This window comes from Dipteris shenzhenensis, chromosome 8, assembly GCF_047967505.1.
Source record: "Dipteris shenzhenensis isolate YYH24624 ecotype China chromosome 8, Dip_SZ_1.0, whole genome shotgun sequence".
NCBI classification, from domain to species: Eukaryota; Viridiplantae; Streptophyta; class Polypodiopsida; order Gleicheniales; family Dipteridaceae; genus Dipteris; species Dipteris shenzhenensis.
This window is the reverse complement of record NC_141603.1, coordinates 35859710-35884072: the sequence shown is the minus strand read 5'-3', so window position 1 is coordinate 35884072 and position 24363 is coordinate 35859710. Positions and strand designations below refer to the sequence as shown.

At 42.0% G+C, this 24363-nt stretch overlaps 1 protein-coding gene across 1 annotated transcript in view; it reads left to right on the top strand.

Moving 5' to 3' along the window:
* The window catches only part of LOC147899438 (SNARE associated Golgi protein family), a 68922-nt gene extending 54543 nt beyond the window's left edge, over positions 1-14379 (top strand). The window contains exons 8-9 of the mRNA XM_087378344.1: positions 13423-13533; positions 13667-14379. Of these exons, the coding sequence (XP_087234470.1) occupies positions 13423-13533; positions 13667-13690 (135 nt within the window). The 3' untranslated portion in view covers positions 13691-14379. The remainder of the gene's footprint in view (positions 1-13422; positions 13534-13666) is intronic.
* The last annotated feature ends 9984 nt before the right edge of the window (positions 14380-24363 follow it).

Sequence of the window (24363 nt, the reverse complement as noted above, 5' to 3'; positions counted from 1 at the left end):
CCTCTGGTGGTTCTAGTGATGCCCTATAGGCCATGGTATGTGCCTTGTAGGCATAAATAAAGACACTGATAGTGTTAGTGTCTTTTAGGCCACATAGGACACTTAGTCCTATGTGACACCTAGGACACTTAGTCCTAGGTCTAGGTACTTGTACATTGTACTCCTTTGTTTTTGGTTTATCTAAGTTTGACGTGACGAATGTTCTTGTGTGACCCTTTGCTATCTGCACTCTCTCTCTCTCATTCGACCCTTCAGTGGTATCAGAGCAGGATCTTCTTCCTGCGCACCCTTTCCGTACAGATCGTACTAGTTGCTCGTACACCTACCGTACAGTGATGTACCTGCTCCCAAGCACCCTTTCCGTACAGATCGTACTAGTTGCCGTACACCTGCTGTATTGTGCTGTTCCTGCTCCATCGCTCAACAGATCTGCTATCCTGCGACATTTCTCCGTACTGTCCGTACAGACACGTACGGATACCGTACATTTCCTGCAGCTGATGTTCCAGGGACTTCCAAGAGTTTTTCATCGGCGACTTCACAGGCGTCTGTCCACAGCACTTCGCAGATGTCCATCAGCTAGTTTAGACCTTGTACGGCTGTCTTTTCACTTCGGGCTACTTCCATAGCAGATCGCGATCTGTCTAGGACACTCTTCAGGGATTTCCAGCAGCTACATCGTTAGCTCAAAGCCTTTTGAGGCAGTTCCAGCCATCCTGTAGCTGCTCCTTCACCTCGACTTGCTGCTGCTGCTCTGCTGGAGACTCTATCTCCATCGCAGGTACTTCTACTAGCTAGGCGACCAGCTGGATACAATTTTTCAGCTCGCAATCTGCACTAGGCTCTATTTCGAGGCACCTCCAACTGGCAAAGGCTCATCTACAACAGGCGCCTACTCCACGCGAGTTATTTAGGAGCCTCTCTAGAGTTGTCCAATTTGCTCTCTACAGGATCCTACAGCCTCCCCTTTGCTGAACCTACTGCATTGTGACAGTATTTGACTGTCAAACCCTAATTTCCAACAGGAAAATTTAGGGCTTTTGACATTTGGACCTTCAACCTGTCAATACAATATTTTGGACAAGGTTGACAACTGAAATCTTTCCAAAAATTGAAGTTTTCAGTTAATTTCAGGTTCAAGACTGTCACATTGTGCCACATCATCACTCAGGTCAACAAAATTTGGGGCTTTGGTGTTGGGAGCTCAATTTCAGCTAGTGTCTGGGAAAGTAAATCATACTTTTGCAGTTTAAAACCTTGAGGCTATACATTGGGTCAGATTTGCATTCAGCAAAATTTGGGGCTTTTCTGTATTTGCCCTCTTTTTGGCCTATTTGCCCTCAATAAATTTGGGGCTTTTGCCAGATTTACTGTTTTTGTAGTGAACATTGCCTGCCACAGTCACATTTGGGCTGGGAACAATCAAGATTTATTTGGAGTTCTTCGTGAAGATGATAAGTTGGATGGCACCAACTATCCGATGTGGTCTTATCTCATGTTCTTGTTGCAAAGCATTTGTGGAATATTGTTTCTGGGGCTGATTTGAGGCCAGCCAATGCTACAGTGGTTGCCTCTATTGCTGGTCCTTCTGCAAGGGGTACTACTCCTGATGCCTCTTCCTCTAGCACTCCTGCTGTTGCTCTTTCAACTCAAGAACATTCAAGATGGGATGCAAGAGATGCAAATGCACATTCATGCATTGCTTTATCATGCAAGAGAATCATTATTTCACACATCCGGTCTTGCAGGGCAGCAAAGGATGCTTGGGATAAATTGGCTTCTCTCTATCAGATTCGCAATGAAGCTCGTGTTGCATATTCGAGAAGGCAAGTACAGGAAGTCAGCATGAATGAAGGTGACTCTATGGATGCATACCTGACAAAGGTCAAGGACCTCATGGAACAGCTTGCCAACATTGATGAGCTGGTGCCAAATTCACAGCTTGTCAGTACCACATTGAATGGACTGCTAGATACATATCAAGGGTTCGCTACAACCCTTCAATTAGTGGCCATGGGTAATCCAGACCACTATTCTTTTGATCAGCTAGTTACTTTGCTTTTGCAGGAAGAGCAAAGTAGAGCTAATAGACAAGCCATTATTCCTGATCATGCATTTGCTTCACAGCAGACAGGAAGAGGCAAGGCTTCCAAGCCTATGGGCAAGCCAAAATCTGCGCATAGCAGCTGCAATTCCTCCCATGCATCTAAAAATACAGCAGATAAGTCAAAGAAGAAAAGATGCAACTATTGTCGCAAGTCTGGACGTGACATTTCAAAATGCAGGAAGTGCATTGATTCGGAGAAAAAGAAAGCAGGATTGACAGTTAATGCCTCACATGCTATTGAATCCCATGAGCCAGAAGATGCTTCACATGCACATGCTCTTCAGGATGATTGGGCATGGGCTGTCCATTGCTCATTTGATCCCTCCAAAGCTGATGCATTCTTTACTGCTAATGATGCTCAGTCCTAGTACTTTGATAGTAGTGCTTCCAAGCATGTCACATCTTGCAGACAGTTGTTTCATTCTTTAGTTGATGCACCTCGAGGGGGGGCTGTCACATGTGATAATAATGCTTCATATGCTGTAAAAGGAATTGGAGATGTGCAGCTCACATCCATTTCAAGCCATCCTGTTACTCTGACAAATGTTTTTTTTGTGCCTGGAATTGAAGTCAACTTGATTTCAATTTCAGCAATTGCCACTTTAGGTTTCAGAGTTATTTTTTATGGCTACAGATGCCTAGTTTATGATCTTCGTGATGACAATGCCATAGTTCTCACTGGCACTTTGCAAAAGGGGCTTTATCACCTTGATCATCACTCAGCTGCACTTTCTATTGAAGCATTGGCTATTTCAGATTCACAGCTTGCTGAAACTCATCTTTGGCATGAGAGAATGGGCCATCTCAATTATAGAGCTCTTGCAAAGCTACATTCACAGCAGATGGCAAATGATGTACCTCAAACTCACATAGTTTCCAAACATGTGTGTGAGGGTTGTCTTTTGGGTAAGATGCATCAGTTTCCTTTTGACAAGAATTGTCCAAAACTCTCACAAAGGAAATCGTAGCTAGTGCACAGTGATGTCTGTGGCCCAATGAGAACAAATGTCATTGGAGGGTACAAATATTTCATGACTCTCATTGAGATGATTTATTGCTGGATATATCCTTTAAAAGCCAAATCTGAAGTTTTCCTATGCTTTCAGAGATGGCTGAATATGGTTGAGAATGAATCAGGATGCAAGCTTGTCACCCTCAACACAGATAGGGGGGGGGAGTATATGTCAAAGGAGTTTGATGCATTTCTGTCTTCACGGGGCATTATTCACTCATGTACTACTCCTTACACTCCTCACCAGAATCCTGTTTTTGAAAGGAAAAACAGGTCCACAATGGAGATGGCCAGATGCATGCTTAAGGCCAAGTCTTTGCCCAATAAATTTTGGCTTGATGCAGTGATGTGTGCCAACTATGTGCTGAATAGATCTCCTACACAGGCATTGAAGACTGTTACACCTTATGAAGCATGGAAAGGTAGGAAGCATTCACTTTCACACATGAGAGTTTTTGGGTCTTTTGCATATGTTCATTTACCATCTGAGCTGAGACATAAGCTTGATGACAAGGCAATCAAATGCATATTTATTGGTTACAGCCAGGAGAGCAGAGGGTATCGGTTATATCAACCAAATACTGGAAAGATTATTGTCAGTAGAGATGTAATCTTTGCTGAACATTCAGCTTCTCCTCTTGTGGACTGCAAAGCAAAGCCAGATGTTGACATGTTTGATGCCTTTGAATCTTGGTTACCTCTGCCATCATCAGAAGAGGATTTTGAATAGCAACATGAGCCTCCTGTAGGCCCTCCACTAAGCAATAATCAGCCACAACCTCATGCTGATTTGCAGGTTTCTCTTCCGGCACAAAATGATCCCACTATTCATGATGCAGTCATTGAAGAAAGAGCTGTCAATAGACAGCAAAGGCAAGTTCCCAGGTGGCTTCTTGATACATTGAGGGCCAGCAAACAAGATCAGCCTTTTGCTGCCCGGACAAGATCAGGGAATAGACAGCATGGTCACTTTCTTGAGTTTGCACTCCTTGCTACAGCTTGCAATGAAGAGCCTCTGTGCCATAAAGATGCTTTTGACAGCAAAGAGTGGATGGATGCAATGAGAGCTGAGTTACAACCTATTGCCAAAAATGACACATGGGAATTAGTAGATCTCCCTCCCGGCAAGCATGCCATTGGAACGCGATGGGTCTACAAATTAAAAAGGAAATCTGATGGCAGCATAGATCGATACAAAGCCCGTCTTGTTGCAAAAGGGTATGCCCATTAACAAGGCATTGACTTTGAGGAGACATTTGCTTCCACATCCAGGATTACTACCATTAGATGTGTCATTGCCATTGCAGCCCATCATCATTGGCAAGTGCACCAGCTTGACATCAAAACTGCTTTTCTTCATGGGGATCTGCAGGAAGAAGTCTATGTCACACAACCTCCTGGCTTTGAGGTTGTTAATTCTGAAAATAAGGTATGCCGGCTTTGAAAAGCCCTTTATGGTTTGAAGCACGCACCTAGGGCATGGTATGCCAAAATTCATGCATACTTACTATCCCTTGGTTTTCAGAATAGTCCCATAGAACCCACTCTTTATGTCCGTGGGAGTGGATTTGATTTTTTAGTGCTGATTTTATATGTGGATGATATGCTCATCACGGGCCTAGATACTCAGCAAATTGCAGCTTTCAAGGCTGATTTGCAGCAGATTTTTGACATGTCAGACATGGGACGGCTCCATTATAATTTGGGCATTCAGTTTGCTCATGTTGAGGGGGGTATCATGATGTCTCAGTTCAAGTATATTGGACAGCTCCTTGATTGTTTTCAGTTTGAGGATTGCAAGCCAATCTCTATTCCAGTGGACCTTGGCTTCAAATTCTCAGCTCATGATGGGAGCCCACCATGCGATATCACTCTTTATCAGCAGGCTGTTGGATGCCTTATTTATTTATGTCACACCAGACCTGACTTGCAGTGTGCAGTATCTCAGCTCAGCAGATTCATGCACATGTCCAGTTCACAGCATTGGCAGGCAGTGAAGAGAGTCTTCAGATATCTCAGAGGCACTCAGGATTTAGCTCTCTTCTATGGTGATCAGGGTTCACTTACCATGCATGCTTACACGGAGAGTGACTGGGCAGGATGTTCCGACACCAGAGTGTCACATATTGGCAATTGTTTTTTGCTTGGCAATTCATGTATCTCTTGGCTCAGCAAGAAGCAACCAAAAGTTGCCACGTCTAGCTGTGAGGCTGAGTACAGGGCAGCTTTCACCGCTACAATAGAGTGTGTTTGGCTTCGACAATTACTTACAGATCTTGGTATTCGCCAGACATCCTCCACTATTGTCTACACTGACAGCCAGAGTGCTTTGGCCATTGCGCGTAACCCAGTGTTTCATGCGCGTACCAAGCATATTGAAGTTCACTATCATTATGTTCGGGATCGGTTGTCAGCAGGTGACATAGAGTTGTCCTATCTTCCCACTGAGGACAACATAGCAGATATGTTTACAAAGGCACTTCCTCGTCCCAAGTTCGAAGTCTTTTGACAGGCTTTACACTTGGTCCCCTTTGTTACATGATCTAACATCCCTTGTACATTCATAGATGGCTATATCCTTTTGGATGAACATGTGCCACTATGACTAGAAAATACCAGGTATTCTGAGACGTTTCCAGAGTACTTCAGCCCATCCCATGGAGGGGGGTTTGTAGGCCATCCTCTGGTGGTTCTAGTGATGCCCTATAGGCCATGGTATGTGCCTTGTAGGCATAAATAAAGACACTTATAGTGTTAGTGTCTTTTAGGCCACATAGGACACTTAGTCCTATGTGACACCTAGGACACTTAGTCCTAGGTCTAGGTACTTGTACCTTGTACTCCTTTGTTTTTGGTTTATCTAAGTTTGACGTGACGGGTGTTCTTCTGTGACCCTTTGCTATCTGCACTCTCTCTCTCATTCGACCCTTCAGGCGGCAAAGGTGATCTTAGCTTTATTGTCCTTAGGAGAGAAGTGAAGACGCAACAAAGGCGCTCTTAGCCTCATTGTCCTTACCTATTTTGAAGACCTCATTGTCCTTAGGAGAGAAGTGAAGACCATTTCACTCTTATTAAGAGTTTGGATATGCTCCTGGATGCGTTTGTGTTTTCAGAGGATGAGTTTGGGCATGTTCCTAGATTCATCTAGATAAGTTTTTGTCCATGTTGGGGCTTGCTAATTTTGCAATAAATTCTTTCTATCTTAAGTGGCCTGTCGCCTTGTGAGTTAGAATGCCTAAGCATTTTTAACTTAGAAATGCTTGTCTGGGAGAGATTGTCCACATACACATCACCCATGTATCTTTCGATTGAGCCCCATTGAGAGATTTCAAGTACAAGTTGTCCCTCCTACATTTAGTGGCACCTTAGAGATTTAGATCTTTCGCATCACGTGCAGCCCTTACCCCTGTCAGTACCAATTTTCTTGTGAGGAAATTTGGTTATCATCTAACCTCCAAGTCGTTGAGGTGTTGCTCTAGGGGACATGGCAAGATGATCAGAATCCTTTTGATACACTTTGGGATTTACAAGTTCCTAGCCAGCCACTCCAAAACATACTTTGGATTCCTTGGCATCTTGCATCGTAAAAAAGCAGGTTTCAGAGCATTCCAGCCTCTCTAGGATACTCTCCGTTATGTGATACACAAATGATCTCTAGTATTATGAAGATAATATTTGCGTACCTCATGACAAGGGTATTCTACAAGTTTTGTTAATAGAGCTGCATGCATGTATATTTGTAGCACATCTAGGAACATTGATGTAATGAAGATGGCTACACCTTTTTTGTTTTTCCAACAAATGACTAAAGGGGTTCTATAAGATGGGAAACCATCTCCATGGACTTTGTTATGATCTTGCCTTGTTCTTCAAAAGACAATGCTCAAATTATGGTTTTTGTCAGCATTAGCTTCAAAAAGAGTGACAAAGCTTTAGACGTCATATTTTTTATTCACACTTCATAATTTTTGACTCCTAATTTGCCAAAGGGATAGAGACCTTGACTTCACTATTCACTTTTGTATTTCTCTGTTCGAATCTTTTGGCATAGCATTACTCTTTGGTTCAAATCATTATCCAGAGTCCGATGGACTTCCTAGTGCTATTAGCATGTGATTCTTTCAAGTAGCCTATGGACATACTCAAAAAGTACTAATAAAATTTGCATTACAATGCAGAGTGGCCTCAGGTGATCGGATAGCTCAAGAGTTATCTTGCTAAATTCAAGGATCAATTGAACAGAACGCAAGAGCAGTACCAATGTTCAACATACATTATGTAGAATTTAATGAGATTGACATGGTTTTGTTATGCGTAGCTCCACATGACTACAAAGATAATCAAGTTTTGTGTTTCCAAGTCTGCATCCGATACTATAAACCTTCTAGGATTTCTAAAGAGACACTCAACTTAGAAGTGGGGTTTACCACCATCTTGGAGTTAATTTCATCCTACCATTCACATTTCTTGATTAGAATCATATATTCCAAGTGTGAAGACGTTCCAAATCAAGTTGTTATGTTCTTGAAATCGAAGATGGTGACGTTGTTCTCATTAACATGCACAGTTTGGATCACTATAGCCTGAGATACAACATTGATATATCATCATATTCCTCCTTTTAAAGGCATGATCTTGTTAACACCAACACTTTTTGGCAGATTGATAAGGACTCGTAGCAGCACCTTGACTTCTTGCAGTTTTATTTCCGTCATCAAATATGATTTACTCTACATCATTTCATCTTTTGCTTCACTAGGGTCTTTTTGGGTGGGAGGGGATATCATTATTCGTGACGCACTCCTTTCCTAAACCTTAGACTTATGGATTATTGGATGATGGACACTTGTGAAAAAGGTATGTCCTTTTGACAAGACATGTCTTATGAGGCACATTGCTCCACAAGAGCTCTTCACAGGTGTACACACTTCTTTAGAAATGCAGACTCTTTCAAGTGTGACTCCTCTTTCTCTATATGAGAGAGACTCTCATTGTATGGATCACTTATTCATAGACGTGTCAAATTTGATATAGATTCTCGTTTTTTGCTATCATTGTGGCTCTGCTCCTTAGCTCTTTGATGAACGATTTCTTACGTGACTAAGATTGGTGGCATGAGTGTTTTTTTCTTTTTTGGGAAGGGGGGGGGGGGGTGGTTGTGATAGACAAAGTAGAACAAGGGCCATTGTGGGCTATCATGTGTGAATTAAGAGCATCACAATCAGCTGAAGGAAGTTAGCGGAAGGGATGTAGAGGTAGGGTGAGGGGAGATCTATGTCAGGTAGAAACAGTAGGGAGCAACGTATATTCAATGGTTCTGCTCTCACTTCAGTAATTGGTATGCGCACAGTTTTTTGCGCTGGTGAGGCAATTTTATTATGATCGTCTAAATCCTAGGCTCAAGGAGGGCTCGACGTATAGAGCCTATGGCTGGGAGGTGAATGAACTAGCTCCCTCAGGCCAAGGAAGGTAAGCAGACGAGAAGGGGATGGCAAAGTGAGGGAGGAATAGTAGGAAGCAACTTATATTCAAGAGTTCCACTCTCTCTTGAGTAACTCCAAATCTATTAAAAGGGAAGTTATGGATAGGAAGGGGGAGGTATTTGGTAGAGAGGAATAGTAGGGAGCATTGCTTATTCAATGGTTCTACTATCACTTTAGTAATTCCAAATCTATTTGGAAGGAAGTTATGAAATTTTTTCACATTCACAACAGGAATTCTAATGGTGGGATAGACTTCATGAAGTTTTAGAGAATGCATTTTCATAAACTCAAAATTCTAGAGCGAAACAAAAGGGGACAATTGTGTAATACCTATAATTATTAATAATTCTTATTAAAGCTATTTCAAAAGTTTATCTTTTGGGAGCTCTTCTTTTCAGAAGTTGATAATGTATGCCCCTAAAGGATGTAAAGCTGGCACTGATAGGGTTTGTATACATTTTATGTGAATGTCATCATAAGGTTTGGACACATTTGAAGTGAATTTCATCATAGGCTAATACTCAAAGTTGAGACCTAAGCTAGCATTGGATAGGGTCTTGGACACTTTTGATGTGAATGTTTGAATAAAAAGGACTTACAGGATATGGACAGCCAAGAGAGATAGGGCAAACAAGACAACAAGAACAAATGGGACTGAGCTATGACTGTCACGTGTGACCCTTGAGACTCCACCCACCACTTACCGTATGTGCTCCAATCTATTGCCATGTGGCATGGGTAGCTTTGCATGGCAATGTGAGATTAAATTAGTGTTGCATAGGCCTAAGGACATAAGATGGGTCATTTTGAGGAGATAGAATCGCTCAGAACATACTGTCTAGGATGCACTACCTCATGGCAGGCTGGTCTTATGAGCAAGCCTCAATACAGGTCAGGTCAGCCTCATGCGTGAGGATTTGTGGTATGCACACAATTTCTTACTTTATTGAACCAATTTCCTTAGGATGTTCTAGACCCCCAGGCTCAAGGAGGGCTCAATGTACAGAGCCTATGGATGGGAAGTGAACCAACTAGCTTCCTCAAGTTTTTTCTTGATTGCTTTGTAGCTGTTTGCAGATGTGATTAGAAGGGATCTTGCCTCTCTGGGAAATTTGATTGAACAAGAGTAGGTTAGGTCAACAGCCGGTGTGTTAGTGGTTCCTTCATAAAAGGCCTCAGATTTCAGGGAGCATCAGAGTTGCAGATGTTGTCATATGGGTGAGGTCAAGTTAAAGGGGCACTTTATCTTCAGAACTGCAACATATTGTACCTTAGAAATCAGCATTACCAATCCTTTAGAAAGCCTATGATTTGCTGTCACAGATTATGCATAACATCAGGCCAAGATGCTGTGGCGGTCGTGATCATGTTGATATATTGTTGTAAAAACTCTCTTCTTTTTAGCGAGCGAGACCCCCACAAATGGTCCAACCTAGTAGACCTTAATTATGGATTTCCATATCGGGAGAAACATTTGATGATAGGTTGATGGGCACTTAAGGTGTTGCATTCAGCATCACTGTAGGCCTGATCTACTTGGAAATAGAACCAAGACACACAATTGGCATTTTCATGAAGACAACATTTTAGATTGTGTCCTCCTTTGCCTCAATCAACAGAAATACATGATGATATAGACCCAATCTACTTGGCAACAGGCTTAAGACACAGCACATACGACAATCACATTGTAGATTATCTTCTCTTTTGCCCTAGACAAGGCTAGAGCGCTTTCAGCCGGCCACATTGACACAAATACATGATGAGGGACCCTCCAGACTTTGAGAGATCTTGAAGAATTGTTCAAAATTTTCTGTCCCCTCCCACCATTCCAAGGGGTGTAAGAATTCAATACGGAGCTCCAAGAGGTTCTTAGAGTCTCACCTTAGAGTGACGTGTATAGAAAACATTGGATACCTCTCTTGCACTTCTTGAGATATTCTCTACTCCCTTCTGTACGAATGTTGTAAATGAATAAATGACATATGGAGAACCTAAACTTGGAGATCATTCCGGTCAAGAAAAGTTCTTGAAAAGGTTTTCATAAAAAATTACTGTCTTTGGAAAAACTGCTAATTTCGAACATATTTAAGGAATGTGGAGAAAAACAAGAATTTAGCTGAGACCTGCAAAAAACAGAAAGTAGTTGGGGCTGCTACTCCATAGTTACCAAGGAACCCCGTTCCCCCATCCGAAACGCGTGGAACCCCATTCCAGAGAAGAGGGAACCATGGAACCCCCCGGAACCTGCCTGGAACGTTCCAGCCATTACCAGGGAAACCCGGAACCCGTTCCAGACCTAAACCCGGTATTCCGGGTTTAGGGTTTCCTCCTCAACCGTGTTCTGCGAGCGGTGGTCGCCTGTTTTCCACCATTTCGACCTGCAGCCCTCCACCTGCTCTCTTCCTCCTTCAGCAGCCCGACTCCTCCATCCAGCAGCTCTCCAACTACTCCCTCCCTCCCTCCTTCCATCCAACTACTCCCTCCCTCCATCCTTCTACTCCCTCCCTCCATCCTTCCATCTACTCCCTCCCTCCATCCATCTACTCCCTCCCTCCCTCCATCTACTCATTCTTTTCATAATTGGTATATTTTTATATGGATTGATGACGTGTCATATGACATGGCGTTCCAGTTCCAGTTCCCCAGTTCCCCCTTCCCGGAACGTTCCCGTTCCGGCACTTGAAATTTCAGAACGTTCCCGTTCCCTGGTAACTATGTGCTACTTGAGTAGTTCTTTACCGACATGATTGTAGGTGCAAATCTCCATAGTTGGTCGTCTTTAGATGTTTGACATTTTCAGGAGGTGCGGCTAGCTACTTTTGTTGTTGACAACTCCAAGCATATCCCTGACGTAATACATGTAGCTAGCAGGTCGCTCCTTGCTGTGGTCCTTGAACCTTCAACATGTCGACGAGTTCTAAAAATGTGAAGAGCATCAAGGCTGCTCGAGCAAGATACGATTTTCCTTCTTCGTTATTTTTTATCTGTTGTTTGTGACATTTACATCGTCATTCCTCTCCTAAAGGACTTTCTCTGTATTGCATAAGTAGTAAGTTTGGGCATAGGGGTAGGCAATCTCAAGCTATTGGCATTGCAAATAGGGGTCAACATTCAGTGGTTTCAGCCCCACTCTCCACCGATTCTTGTTCAGTTGTGATTCAGACCAGAATCAGGACGTTTTCTTTGTTGCTCCCCTTCCACGCTGTTGTTGGAGACTTGCCATGAACTGAGTCCTGAAGTCTCATCTTCTGCAGATGAAGGGAGACATTAGATCATGCGGCTGGTCCTGCCTTGAAGAGTCCAGTTTCTGATGGCATTTTTTGCGCAATAATACTGGAGGATGTCATCAAGGTGGAAGAAACTGTTGTTGTTCTGGTCGCTGACTTGATATGCAATGGGAGAGTGATGCACTATTGCAATGACTAGGTTGGAGCGATCATGGAAACACATGAAGCGTCTTCTCCGTGCACACCGCTTCTAAGCCTCATCTTCATTCTCCAAATGCAGCAACACTTTCTTGAGGGTTTGACGTCTATAGCATCTGCCTGCTTCTAGTTCTGGCCAACCAACATCTCTTCAGCCTCCTACTTGGCATCTTCATTCCTTGTGCGCTCTTTCTTCTATCCCTCTCATTCGTGCCCGGTGTTATGACACTATCTTCTCAACAAATTGCCTTATCATTGATGAAAAAGTTCTCTGAAAGTGGTTTCCCTACATAGCTACAAAAAATGCAGCTACTAATGCGGGAAGGTCTTTGGGAGGGTGTATCAGGAGAAGATGAAGCTTCCAGCTCAGATTGGACATAATGCAATCACAAGGCCATAGCCGTTATTAGGCTAGGACTAACATACTGGTGGGGACCAATACACTAGTAAAGCAAGTTGTATTTATAATTCACATTCAAGGCATACATATGTTCTGCCCCTTCAAGTTTTTATTTAGGAGGTCTCTCTTGCTCCTTGTGGCAGACATCTTTGCCATGCTCTGTCAAATAAGCATCTCTTTACTTAACGACGGATGTTTCCTTGCTCTTGCTCTCACGAAATGGCTTTAAACAAAAGATTAGTTGTTTGGAAAGCCTCCTTACTACACATTGGCCCCTGCAAAAAGCGTTTATGATTACAAATTGAATCTTGCACAAATGTCTTGGAAGCATTAAATTTCAAGTTCTGTAATGTAAATTCCGCTACACATTAAGAACTTAGATGTTTTTCCAGCATATGAAATCTATAAAGTAGATAAGGCTCTTAGAGAAGATTTCACTGCTTCTTTATTAGCCTTCTTCCTTTAGTGCTAGCCTTTGTCAGGGTAGAGTCTGCCCTTCATCTCTGGGTTTGACAGAAAATTCAGTTTTGAAGACCTTTGTACAATTGTATGCATGCGTGTGAATTTGCATACAGTTGGAGGTTAAAGTCCCACTGTTTTCTTTTGAGAGGATGAGGTTGGGTAAGTTCCTATATTCCACCAGATATGTATATATTTAGTCAACTGCTGGGAATTTCTGATGACAGGACTATATAATTTCCTTTCTGTCTTGTCATTATTCTCAATAAAATTTCTTCATTTGAGAGGTATTGTTACACTTCTGAGTTTTTTTCCTCATATAAATACAGCAATCTTTGTGTTGTTTCTTTGGAACATGATAACCAGGTCAAGCCCTCCTGTGTGTCTCACTAATGACCTTCCTTGGTGTCATGGTTGACCTCCGTTTCATTGTCTTGTTCCAACTAGAGCTGATCGTCAACTAGAGTATCAATTACATAGGGGGGCCTTTCAGAGGGCACTTTATAAACTGATTTTGTAATGGCCTCATGCAGCAAGAAGAAGCAGAGAATGGTAAAGGGGGGGGCCCTGAGCAACTCTGGACTTTGGGTCTTGGTCTTTTGGCAACTGTTTTTGCTGCTTCGTATGTTACTCGACTTGCCAAAGTGAGTATTACAGGCTCTTTTATGTCAAATGTCTACTTATATGGTGAAATGGCTGCATATATTCTGGATTTTGTTTGGCATATTTTGTACCACATGCCTGCAAATTCTCAGGTAGAGTTGTTTCTTTGTGTAGGAAGCAATTAAAGACATTGAGTAGAGCTTGAGAGCTCATCCAGAAGTCAGTACTGCGACATTGACTTTGCCTTTGGAACAATTGAGAAAGGTGCAGACGCTTAAATAGCTGGGGTTGGGGTACATTGTCTTGCCAAGAGTTGCTGTGCTACCTTGCTCCACAAGTCTCTGTATGCTGTACTCGTTTCAAGCTGTGCAGCATATCATTTGGGTGCAGAAGGAAATCATCACCTTTGTTATCTTGCTGCCATTAATTAGATGGTGTGCTAGCACCTCATGAGGCATATATTGCGCAACGCTTTGTCAATAAAGACTTTTGTAAATTTCTGGGTCAAATTGTGATCAAGTCTTATGCTTATGTTTTAACAGATCATGTCTTTCTTCGCCTCATTCCGGGTCATAATTCATGAACCTGCCCCTCCAATACAGTTGCAATTTTTTCTAGAAATGCCTGCATGAGCTTTAGATATAGACTTAAGTTTTTATAGTGTTCTGCCACTACCAATTGCCAAGGTGGCCAGCGTTGAGGAAAGCACTGTAACTAGTTTACCTTACGCTCATCTTTGTGAAGCTTTCATAGCTGGCGGGCAGTAGGAATACTTGACCTTGGCGATGGAAGTATAGATGAAATATTGTTGAAGAACCTACGCTCATATGCAGGGGCTTCATATTCTTTTGGATGGGTGGAAGCAATGCAATTTAAATACACATAACCTACACGTACAAAACACCAGTTTGGTGGCAAAAGAATGTGTAGTGGGAATGTATTGATTACTTTTATATGTATTATTTTTTCTTTGTTGGTAAAAAATAAGTGGAAGATTTTCTAATGGATGTGAAATCAATGGTATTGGAGATTATAAGGCCTATGTGAAACAACCTCAAGGGTTTGTACTTACGGAAAAGAGAATCTTCTTTGCTGATTGAAGCAAGCATTGAGAGCATATATTGTTTGCTAAAATTTTGATCTACTTATCATTTAGTTTTAGAAAATGTTTTTTTTTCCTGTGAGAAAAAGGAGAGTTTATTTTAAATGAAAAAGAAATACAAGAAAGTTAAAATGCAAGAACAGCTCACAATAGAGCCTGTCTCAGAGTCTTTGTAGCTCAACAGCAAATTTGCTGGAGTGCTTAAGAAGCTCTGCAATTCAATCAAATAACGTTGCACTTCGCAATAGAAATCTACAAGGATCTTGTAGTGATGAAACACAACAATATTCCTCAATTGCCAAATATGGTGGATTATCCCCCCTTGAAGGAGGCGGTATTGAATGCTATCAAGCTGCCCCTAATCACTGAGAGAACCTGTTTCCAGTTTAAGTAGATGCAAATTTGAGCCTTAGAGAGCCAGCGATGAATAAAACGCCATAGTGGACGGATGAACATACAACCTTAGAAGAGATAGTAGTAGTTCTCCATATCCACACCACATAGAGCATAGCAGTGACATATCTCGCCATTTGACAAGCGATCCTTGGTAGGTAGCTTGTAGGTTACATTTCTCCAAAGAAGGAAATTCAGTTGCGACTCCTAGGTCTTCAAACATAGGGCCAACATAGGTCGAAGGGGGTGGAAAATAGGGGCTTTTTAAAGCCCAGTGCACATACAAAAAATAGGTGGGAAGGGGATCAAATTGCCCCTATGTTGAGGCTAATTTGACCCAAATGGATGCTGAATTGTTTCTAATTGGGCCTTGAACATGGAGGCAATGGGGATCTAAGGGGCGTATTTTGGGTGTGCTCATCAAAATGGAGACATCAAAATAGCTCCTTTTGAGTGATGTTCCGAGAAATTGGAGTTGTTAGCGTTTTGATTATGGACATGCCAAGGACACATTGGGTGCAATGCTGTCAACTGAAATGATACTTTTCGGAGGAGCCAAAAGCTCTGGAAAAAAGAAATGACTGTGTATGCGCTTGAGCAGAAAGCTCTAGAAGTAACACCATGGGGAGGAAGACTTGACAGCTTGGGTTAAAAGAGAAATGAGAAGGCTGGGTTCGAAGAACTTTCTTAGGTGCAGAGGAGATACAATTCCCAAATCTATACATTTGCTGCGCTTGTTGAAAGAGGATGGCCTATCTTCGAACCTTCCACGACCTAGCGTTTTGTCTGAAAGGGCTTCTGAAGGTGCTTGTGGAAGAACCAGAGAAGGAGAAGCAGGAGGTACAAGGAGAATATTCTTTGAACATTGTTGGCAGAGAGAGGGAAGGCAGGAAGGCTTCTATAGAAGTCAAGCCCTCATCTGCGTCTCCTCTGTGCCTCCATGACCAGACTCAATTAGACGTCGTTACCGTTTTCCTTGCTTGGATCTAGTCGTTTGTTCTACTTGTAATTTACTTTCCTATGCAAATGATGGAGGAAGCTCAAATGTGTGTTGACCGCAAAGATGCGACAAGGAAGATGAGAACTATAAAGAGGAGTTACTTGGGCAGTACAAGGAATAACAGAATGGCAAAAAGTTGGTGCGGAGTGTTTGTGATGAGATTTGCAATGATCTTGCAAACTATTCCTAGTGACTCGCATCCAACAAAATGATCCATGACACAATCGGCCTCAGTCGTGAACATGCTCACCAACCATTAATGAGTGCACCGCATTAGAGAATATCGATCACATTTTATGTACTTGCATGACCTAAATTTTACTTGAAAAAACCACTAATCGATTTGAGCCCGTTCTCGATAAGTGCCACCCATCTTTCAACGCCAAGCGGGGAATATAATTCAGGGTCCCTTTAGGTCGAAGTGGACTCAAACAATGGCTCTTTGAAGCCCCATTTTCATGTCCTATCCATAGTGCATTTCCAAAATGGGCTTCAAGTAGCCCCTACTTTTCACTCAAGTTTGATATCGTTTCTCCCTCTATTCAAGGCCATAAGGGGCAATTCATTGTCCCTTTGTGGATAAGTCGCCACAAAATAGGGGCTCTTTTGAGCCACATTTGGATGTGTGCTAGCACACATCCAAAATGGACTTAATAGAGTCCCCGTTTTCCACCCTAGGTTGTCCCCCCCCCCCTTCCCCCCTTTGACCCTTAGTAAAAGCTCATGTCAAAGTCATTTGGCAAGGCTGTCATTCAAGGGGGTGCGGGGCATTCAAAGTGATGGTCTGAGATGGTGAAATCCTAAGGGGGATGCCTCTAATGAATCTCCTATTAGGGAATTGCCCCAAGAACTTTTCTAACCCCCTTCCCCTTTGATGAATCTCCTCTTGTAGCCTAAGTCATGGGATGCACTCATTACCTTGGCTCACCATCTCGTAACATCCAATTGGCCATAGCCACAACCATGACGTTTAGTGGAAAAATCAATTCGCAAATGTCGGGTCACAAGAATGAAGAAATTGCCAACTGCTGATGATGAGAGAAACTCCACTACGGCAAGCTTTCTAGCCTTTAAATGATCACCATAGCAAGCTCGATAACACCAACCAACCTTCAACAAACCCCATAGCAAGCCCAATAGCTCCCTCGCTTGTGTGTGGACTATCATAAGGAGTTGCAAGATGGGGAGCCAAGCCAAACCTCTCCCATAGGCACCTTCGACCTCCGAGGGATACAAGAAGTTTGTTTGGGGGATGGGATACACATGCAGATGCACACATGGGCCTCTAACAAAGGGGCCATGACATTCAGTGGCAAAATCAATTCATGGATGACTGGTCATGGGAAAGAAGGAACTATCGGTCATAAATGATGATAGAAAACCAACTTCAGTAAGCCAACCAACCTTTGAATAGTCCCCATAGCAAGCCCCATAGCTAGCTTACTCCTGTGTGGAGTGCAACTCAAGCGCTATTGTAATTTAACCATTTGGCTCCACATAATTGAAGGAAAGTATACTAGCAAACCTCTCTCTCTCTCTCTCTCTCTCTCTGCCATTTGCGGCCGTTGCCTCTTACTTAGCCGCCTCCTTCTTGTTAGCCTCTCTCTCTTAGTCGTTTGAGGTCGTTGCCCCCTGCTCAGATGCCTTCTGCTCATCAGCCTCTCCCTAATCATTGAGCTCTCTGTTGCCTCCTTCCCTCCCATAGCCAATCGTGGGAACAAAGCCATGAGCCATCTTAGTCTCTAGCTCCTCGGGGTCGGCGTTTGAGCTAATCACCACATAGCTGGTCCTGTCTCAATTCGTTGCCACATTCTGTCTCACATGTTTTCTCGTAGCCCATTCCTGTATGTTTAGTTCCCCCTTTGTCACTTCATTCTAGACACACTTAGGTTTAAGGTTTGGGTTGAACACCTAGCCCAACCTGGAGGTTAGGTTAAGCAAAAGGGCACCCAAATCTATGTAGGCCACTATGGAGTTCCCCAAGGTGAAGTCATTTAATTTCTCAACACCCATACGCAAGCCCTTGTACTTAGCCATTGTCACATTATCGACATCCACCCCCCATGTAGAGGCACATAGACAAAGCATCATCTCTGACCCACAAGAGCCGCGCATGCGCGTGGACACACACACACACATTTATCTAGCCTGCATGTATGTATGTATGCATGTATCTCTCTCTCTCTCTCGCACTCTCCCCCCCCCCCCCAATCTCTCTCTCTCTCTCTCTCTCTCTCTCTATATATATATATATATATATATATATATAATATTTGGAAATATATACACTTATATTTATATATAATATATAATATATGTAATACATAAATATTTATAAAATATGTATTCTGTGTGTGTGTGTGTGTGGCACTTCATCTCACCAACCTGAGTGATCCGTGGGTCACACTTTGTCAGGAGATAGCTACACGTATGGAGGTAAATGCGAGGCTGCTTATGGAGGATGCCTCACCCACCATAACAGACATTGGGAGGTACATGAAGTTGGTCAACAGTCTCATCTATCTGTGCAACACCAGACCGGACATCAGCCCGAGAGAATCATTGGAATGCAGGGATGCGGGTGCTTAGGTATGTGAAGGGCACTCTTGATTATGGCATCACTTATGGTACAGGCACTTCCTTGGCTGGTCATTGTGACTCAGATTGGGTTGGAGATGTTGATTCCAAGAAATCAGTTTCTAGATATTGTCTCTCTTTAGGTTTAGGTATCTTCTCTTGGATCAGTAATAAGAAACAACCAACAGTGGCATTGTTCTTCTACCGAGGTTGAGTACAATATGCAGCATGTTTTGTTGCTTGTGAAGCAGTGTGGTTGAGGAGGATCTTATGGCACATGGGAGTGCAAGAGGATGAGGCAACTGTGCTGAGGTGCAACAATCAAAGTTGCATGGCCATTGCTAAAAATCCAGTGTTTCATGCGTGCACAAAACATATAGAGATTAAGTATATAGCCTCAACCGCAAACAAGTCCACATCTGAAAAATTCATCCATGAACATATTGGCACATTTCCCGCTCTCCACTTGGGATAGGTAGTTGGCAATCACATGCAAGCTACCTGGAGTATGCATAATAGAAAAGTCAAATTCCTACAACAACAACATCAAACGAGCTAACTTACCTGTCAGGTTTGGCTTGTTCATGAGATACAAGAGTGATGAATGGTCCAGTGAAAGGTGAACTGATTGCTAAGCAAATAACAGTGAAATTTATTGATGATGATCATCCTGAGAGCTTCTTTCTCAGTGGTGTAGTAGCTCTACTTGGCATTTGACAATCATCGACTTACATATTAAAGAGGTCGACACCACCCTTTGGTCTTTTGCTACATTAAGACTACTCCAATGGATGTGTCAGAAAGTCAAAGAACACATGGAAGGACAATTCTCAATCTGGAGGCTAAACGATTGGAGATTTTGCTAGCATGAGCAATGCATGATCACACTACTCGGTCCATATGAAGGGCTTTGTAGTAACCTAGGCATGAAGGAGTGCAGTGGCTACGTCTGTGAGATATTGAGCATCTAGTTATGCCACCAGACTTGGCCCAAGAATTGTGCTAACTCCTTACCCATGGTAGGACATTCAACTTTGCAGATATGGCCAGATCAAGAGTGATTCCATCCTTAGAAACAATGTGCCCAAAAAGCATGCCAAATTATTGCAAAAGCACACTTTGTTGAACTGAGTGATGGTTCGGCCACCCACATTTGATGAGACAAATCTTGAGATGATGGGGGCATTTTGCTTTAGCACCAAAAACACTAAGGTCAAATGAGTGCCTTCAAGGAGAGCATTGCCACTAGCCTTCTCAAACTTAAGAGATTCCAGCAAGTAAAAAAGTGGCATTGCTCATGACAAAGATCACAAGCTTTGCATGCAGACATGTACCATAAGGATAGAGGGAACAATTGTGGTCACCAAAGTGTTAATGAATCTTTAATTTACTTTGTTAGCCAACAAATCAATAAAACGTTTACAAAATACAATGCCGCAAGTTGAAAATGAAGCAAATGAGTTAGGGTAAAAACTTAATGCATTCGAGTTAGGTCGGAACTTTAACACATGTTGTCGGAAGTAGAATAGAAAGAATATAAATAAAAAAGAAGGTGAAAGGAAATCTAGAAGTCTTGTATCATTGCGGAGTGCAACTACTCAACATTGGGGATCATAGGGCTGAGAAACACTTTGAATTACAAGGACAAATGGTGTTCAACGACCCCTTTACAATAGGGCAATAGGCCCTATCAATCCTACTTTCCCACCAATGGTCATCCATAACTTGTGATGATGCCATTCATTTAAACTATTAACCTCTAAAATGCCCTATGGTGGTAGTTCTAAATTGATTATGTGCATGGTCTGATAGATGTTGCCTCTAGCCATAAACCTAATGGATGCAGTTCCAACTAGGAGTTAGGTGACTCTACCTAAACGGTCAAAAATCGCAATGTTATGAGGGACAGACCTATCAAAGTTGGGTTGGTCGGACCAGTAACATTTTTCTTCTCCCACCTAGATTATTGCATGCTTCCTTGTCCAAGATTTGATGTTAATGCACATATAATGCACCTCCATTTTTCATGACATTTTTATTATTTCCATTGCACAAACCAGTTGTAGCATGCTCATGTGTAACTTCAATATGTAAGGTGCCTTTTTGCTTCTTGGTGGGGGTAAGATATTGAAATGGAGCCATCAGAGGATTCGGAAAATAGATTTGAAGATCGCAAGTCAAGAAAGATTTGAGATAAAAAATTGATAGAATAAGATATGTGGAAGTAGAAAACGTTTGAGATGAGAATATAGCAATATGGTGGAAAAAGATTTGGACACGTAACAATGGTTTGGGAAAAGGTCCGAAAGGTTTTAAATCCATTTTTTGCACCTTTGAAAAAATTTAAAATTTTGGGGGAGTGGTATTTGCACAAGAGTGTTTAGGAAGGGGGATCACCTTCATGGGTAAAGAGGGCTAGCTTTTTCTAGGTAGTGTCCCCTCCAACTGGGGGAGGAAGGTGCACCTTTTGGAGGAATCATTGGGACCACCAAAGCCTAGGGGGATGCAACTTTTAGGGCGTGATTGGACCCTCTATAGGCATTGTTAGTTCAACTCCACTCCTTATGAGGCCCAGTTTCTTAATTTTCTCAATCCAATCCTTATGAGGCCCATTTTGAGTCCAAATCTGTTTTAGTTATGAGGCCCAATTTTACTCTAAATCTCCCCTAATGTCTCTTCTTCTAACACATCTTTCTTCATGGCATCCTATGTTGATGGACTCATTCACATAAAGGGTCATTACCACATACTTGCTCTGCTCAGCAAAAACATACAAGTTGAAGGACTTTAAAAAAAAAAAAAACTATAGAGAACATATCAAACTAGTACCATCCATGTGTAGTTGTTTTAGCATGTAAAGTGCCTTTTTGAGTCTACAAAGTTTGCCTCCAGAACTAGGGATCTCAAAACCTAATGGTTGTTACTTATACACCTCCTCCTCAAAGTGGATGCACCCAGTTAGGGAATGGATTTTTCATTTTCCTTTCCTTCATGGTTCTTCAAGATCCTCATCTTGTCTTTATCTTCACTTGGCCTCCAATTCACCCTTCTCAAATCACCACAATCTTCCCTTTTGCAAAATCATAGAGTCAATAATCCTTTTCCTCTTGACTATATCCTAGTAAGTTACAATTTTGGCTCTTTGGATCCCACTTGGTTCTTGATGCATTTGTACATGCACAAAAGAGGCACTTCCAAAAGTTTTGAAATGTGAAAATGAAGGTTTCTTACCAAAGTAAGCTTGTTGAGGGATCATTCCCTACATTACATTATTGTAGCTTTGATTTAGGATATATGCTATTGAGTTAGCTACTTTGGCCCAACAATGTTTTGCTGAATCCTTCCCTTTGAGCATACTCATAGAGATTTTGTAGATGATGTAAATTTTGCATTCCAGTACTCCATTTTCTTGTGATGTATAGGTGGGGGGGCATCTGACACTTAATTCCATGACTCTTAAGGATTCATTTGATGTGGACTCTCCACCTTGAACCAATCTCAACATCTTTATCTTCATGTCTGATTTATTCTCAACCATTGAATGCCATTCATTGAATTTTTCAAATGCCTCATCCTTAATCTTTAAGACATGTATCCAAATCATTCTACTATAGTCAATGGTCAATGTCATAAAGTAGGAATAACCACCTTGTGATTCTATTCTTCATCTTCTTGCATAGGTCTGTGTGGATAAGTCATAGAGGAAACTGATCCCTTCTTGTGTCTCATAGAAATGGTTGCTGATGCTACTTGCCTATTGTACATGCATCTTGCAAATCTATTAATACTAGTAGGTCTACCCCATCCTATTTTTCTACATCTCTTTCAATGCAACAAGGATTAGATGACCAAATCTTTCATGCCATAAATTACTTATGACCACATCTGGCGTGAGCAATGTAAGCCAAAATCTCATAGATATTGTTGCATCATGTGCCCCTTCCATGATTTTACTAGTGGCATTCAAGATTTCTACACCATCAACAATAATCCCTCCTGAGCCAATGATTATTCCAACAAAGCCTCAATTTTTAAGATGCATGTGCAATTGATCCGCCCATGGCAACAACTTTCAAGAAGCTCTATATGCTAATGTCACTAAGTTCTGGGACTACTTCGATGCAACGAGATGTGTCACCCAACAAATGCTAACACCTTCCCGACCTTGCATAGGAAGTACCTTTTCTTGTGGCCCCCAGGCATGTTGTTGTATGTGAGGGCATAGATCCCTTGCTTTCTTTTGAAAATACTAGGCCTTGGGATGTTATCTTTGCCAATTGGTGGCATCTTAGGGAGCATCTTGCAAAGTGCTTAGAGAGTATAGCATAGTGTGACATATTGGATTCCACCCCAAGTACAGTTCCAAGAAGACAAGAGCACAACTAGGTGTTTTGGGGCACCCATGGTTTTTATTATTAGTTGGTTATGAGCTCATGGAAGACCAATAGCAATAGACAGAGGCTGGATTTCATTAATTTGAAGGCATCACAGGCTAAGCGGTAGGCCCAGCATACAGTGTTGGTAACATCAATATCAGGAAGCAATAGATCTTCTCCACACTTCTCAAAATACTATGGATTCACAGTGTCAAGTGATGATGTAACAAGATTATTAAAACCAAATTGTTTACTGACTCTGCCACCACTGAACTTCAACAAGTTCATGTAGAAAATGTTGATCTAGTAGCAGAAGTGAAGAAGAAGGATCAAAGTAGAAAATGTTGATCTAATACTAGAAGTGAAGAAGAAGGATCAAAGTTGTTGCTCCCTTAATTTGAGGTTGATGAAGTGACATCGACCTAGTATTGAGAACTTGTATATAGTTTTGTATCAAAATATAATTAGTTCTTACTGGTATGAAACTTTGTATGTACAATAATGGAGTTAGTTTTTGTGAATATTGAATAAGTGCTAATGTGCGAGTGCTTAGGTCATAGCTAATTTGTCTAAGTTTTATAGTCTTCTAATTTTCAAACTTGTGAGACAAATTTACTCGATCACCTCAAGTTTTGAACCCACAAATGTCATTCGTTATCCTAGGGATGTTTGTTGGACATAGGCACATAGACTTCACTTATGTGCTATTGAGATACTGCAGTCTCGACCTCCTTGAAGCATTCATTGAACATTCTTGGTTGATCGTCTCTTGGATGACCAAAATGACTTGCCAAGCTCACCTCTTCATAGACTTGAAGGGACCTTGAGTTGTTCCTTACTCAACCGCAAACACAAGGCACATGGGATCAAAAGGGGTGGAAAGCATGGTCTCTCCAAAGCCCAGTTTGGATTTTGCACTAGCGCAAATCAAAATGGGGTAGTGAAGAGACCCTATTTTGAGGCCACTTTAACCCAAAAAGGCCCTAAATTGTTTACCCTTGGGCCTCCAACAAAGGGGTAGGGTATTGAAGGGGGTAGAAAATAAGGGCTCTCTGAAGGCGGTTTTGGAATTAGAAGAGTGTAGCTAGCCGAGTGTTCGAGAGTGCAATGAGTGTATAGTTGCAAGTTTCCATGAATGCAACTTTTAGCACCTCGACAGTATCGAGCATTCATCCGATGTAAGACGATGCTCTAACATTCATTCCAATATGGTATGATGATATGTTCTAGTTTGTTGAAACCAAAATCCCTAATTGATACGTGCCAACACAAGCGACTCACCCTTCAAAGTTGCATTTCTTGAATTATCACTAGTTACCTCTATCAATTGGCCCCAACAAAATCCTTCATTGATGTGTGCCATTGCTGAATAGCATTTAATTCTATGGGAAGCATACCAAGGGGTGGTCAGAGGACATTTTCC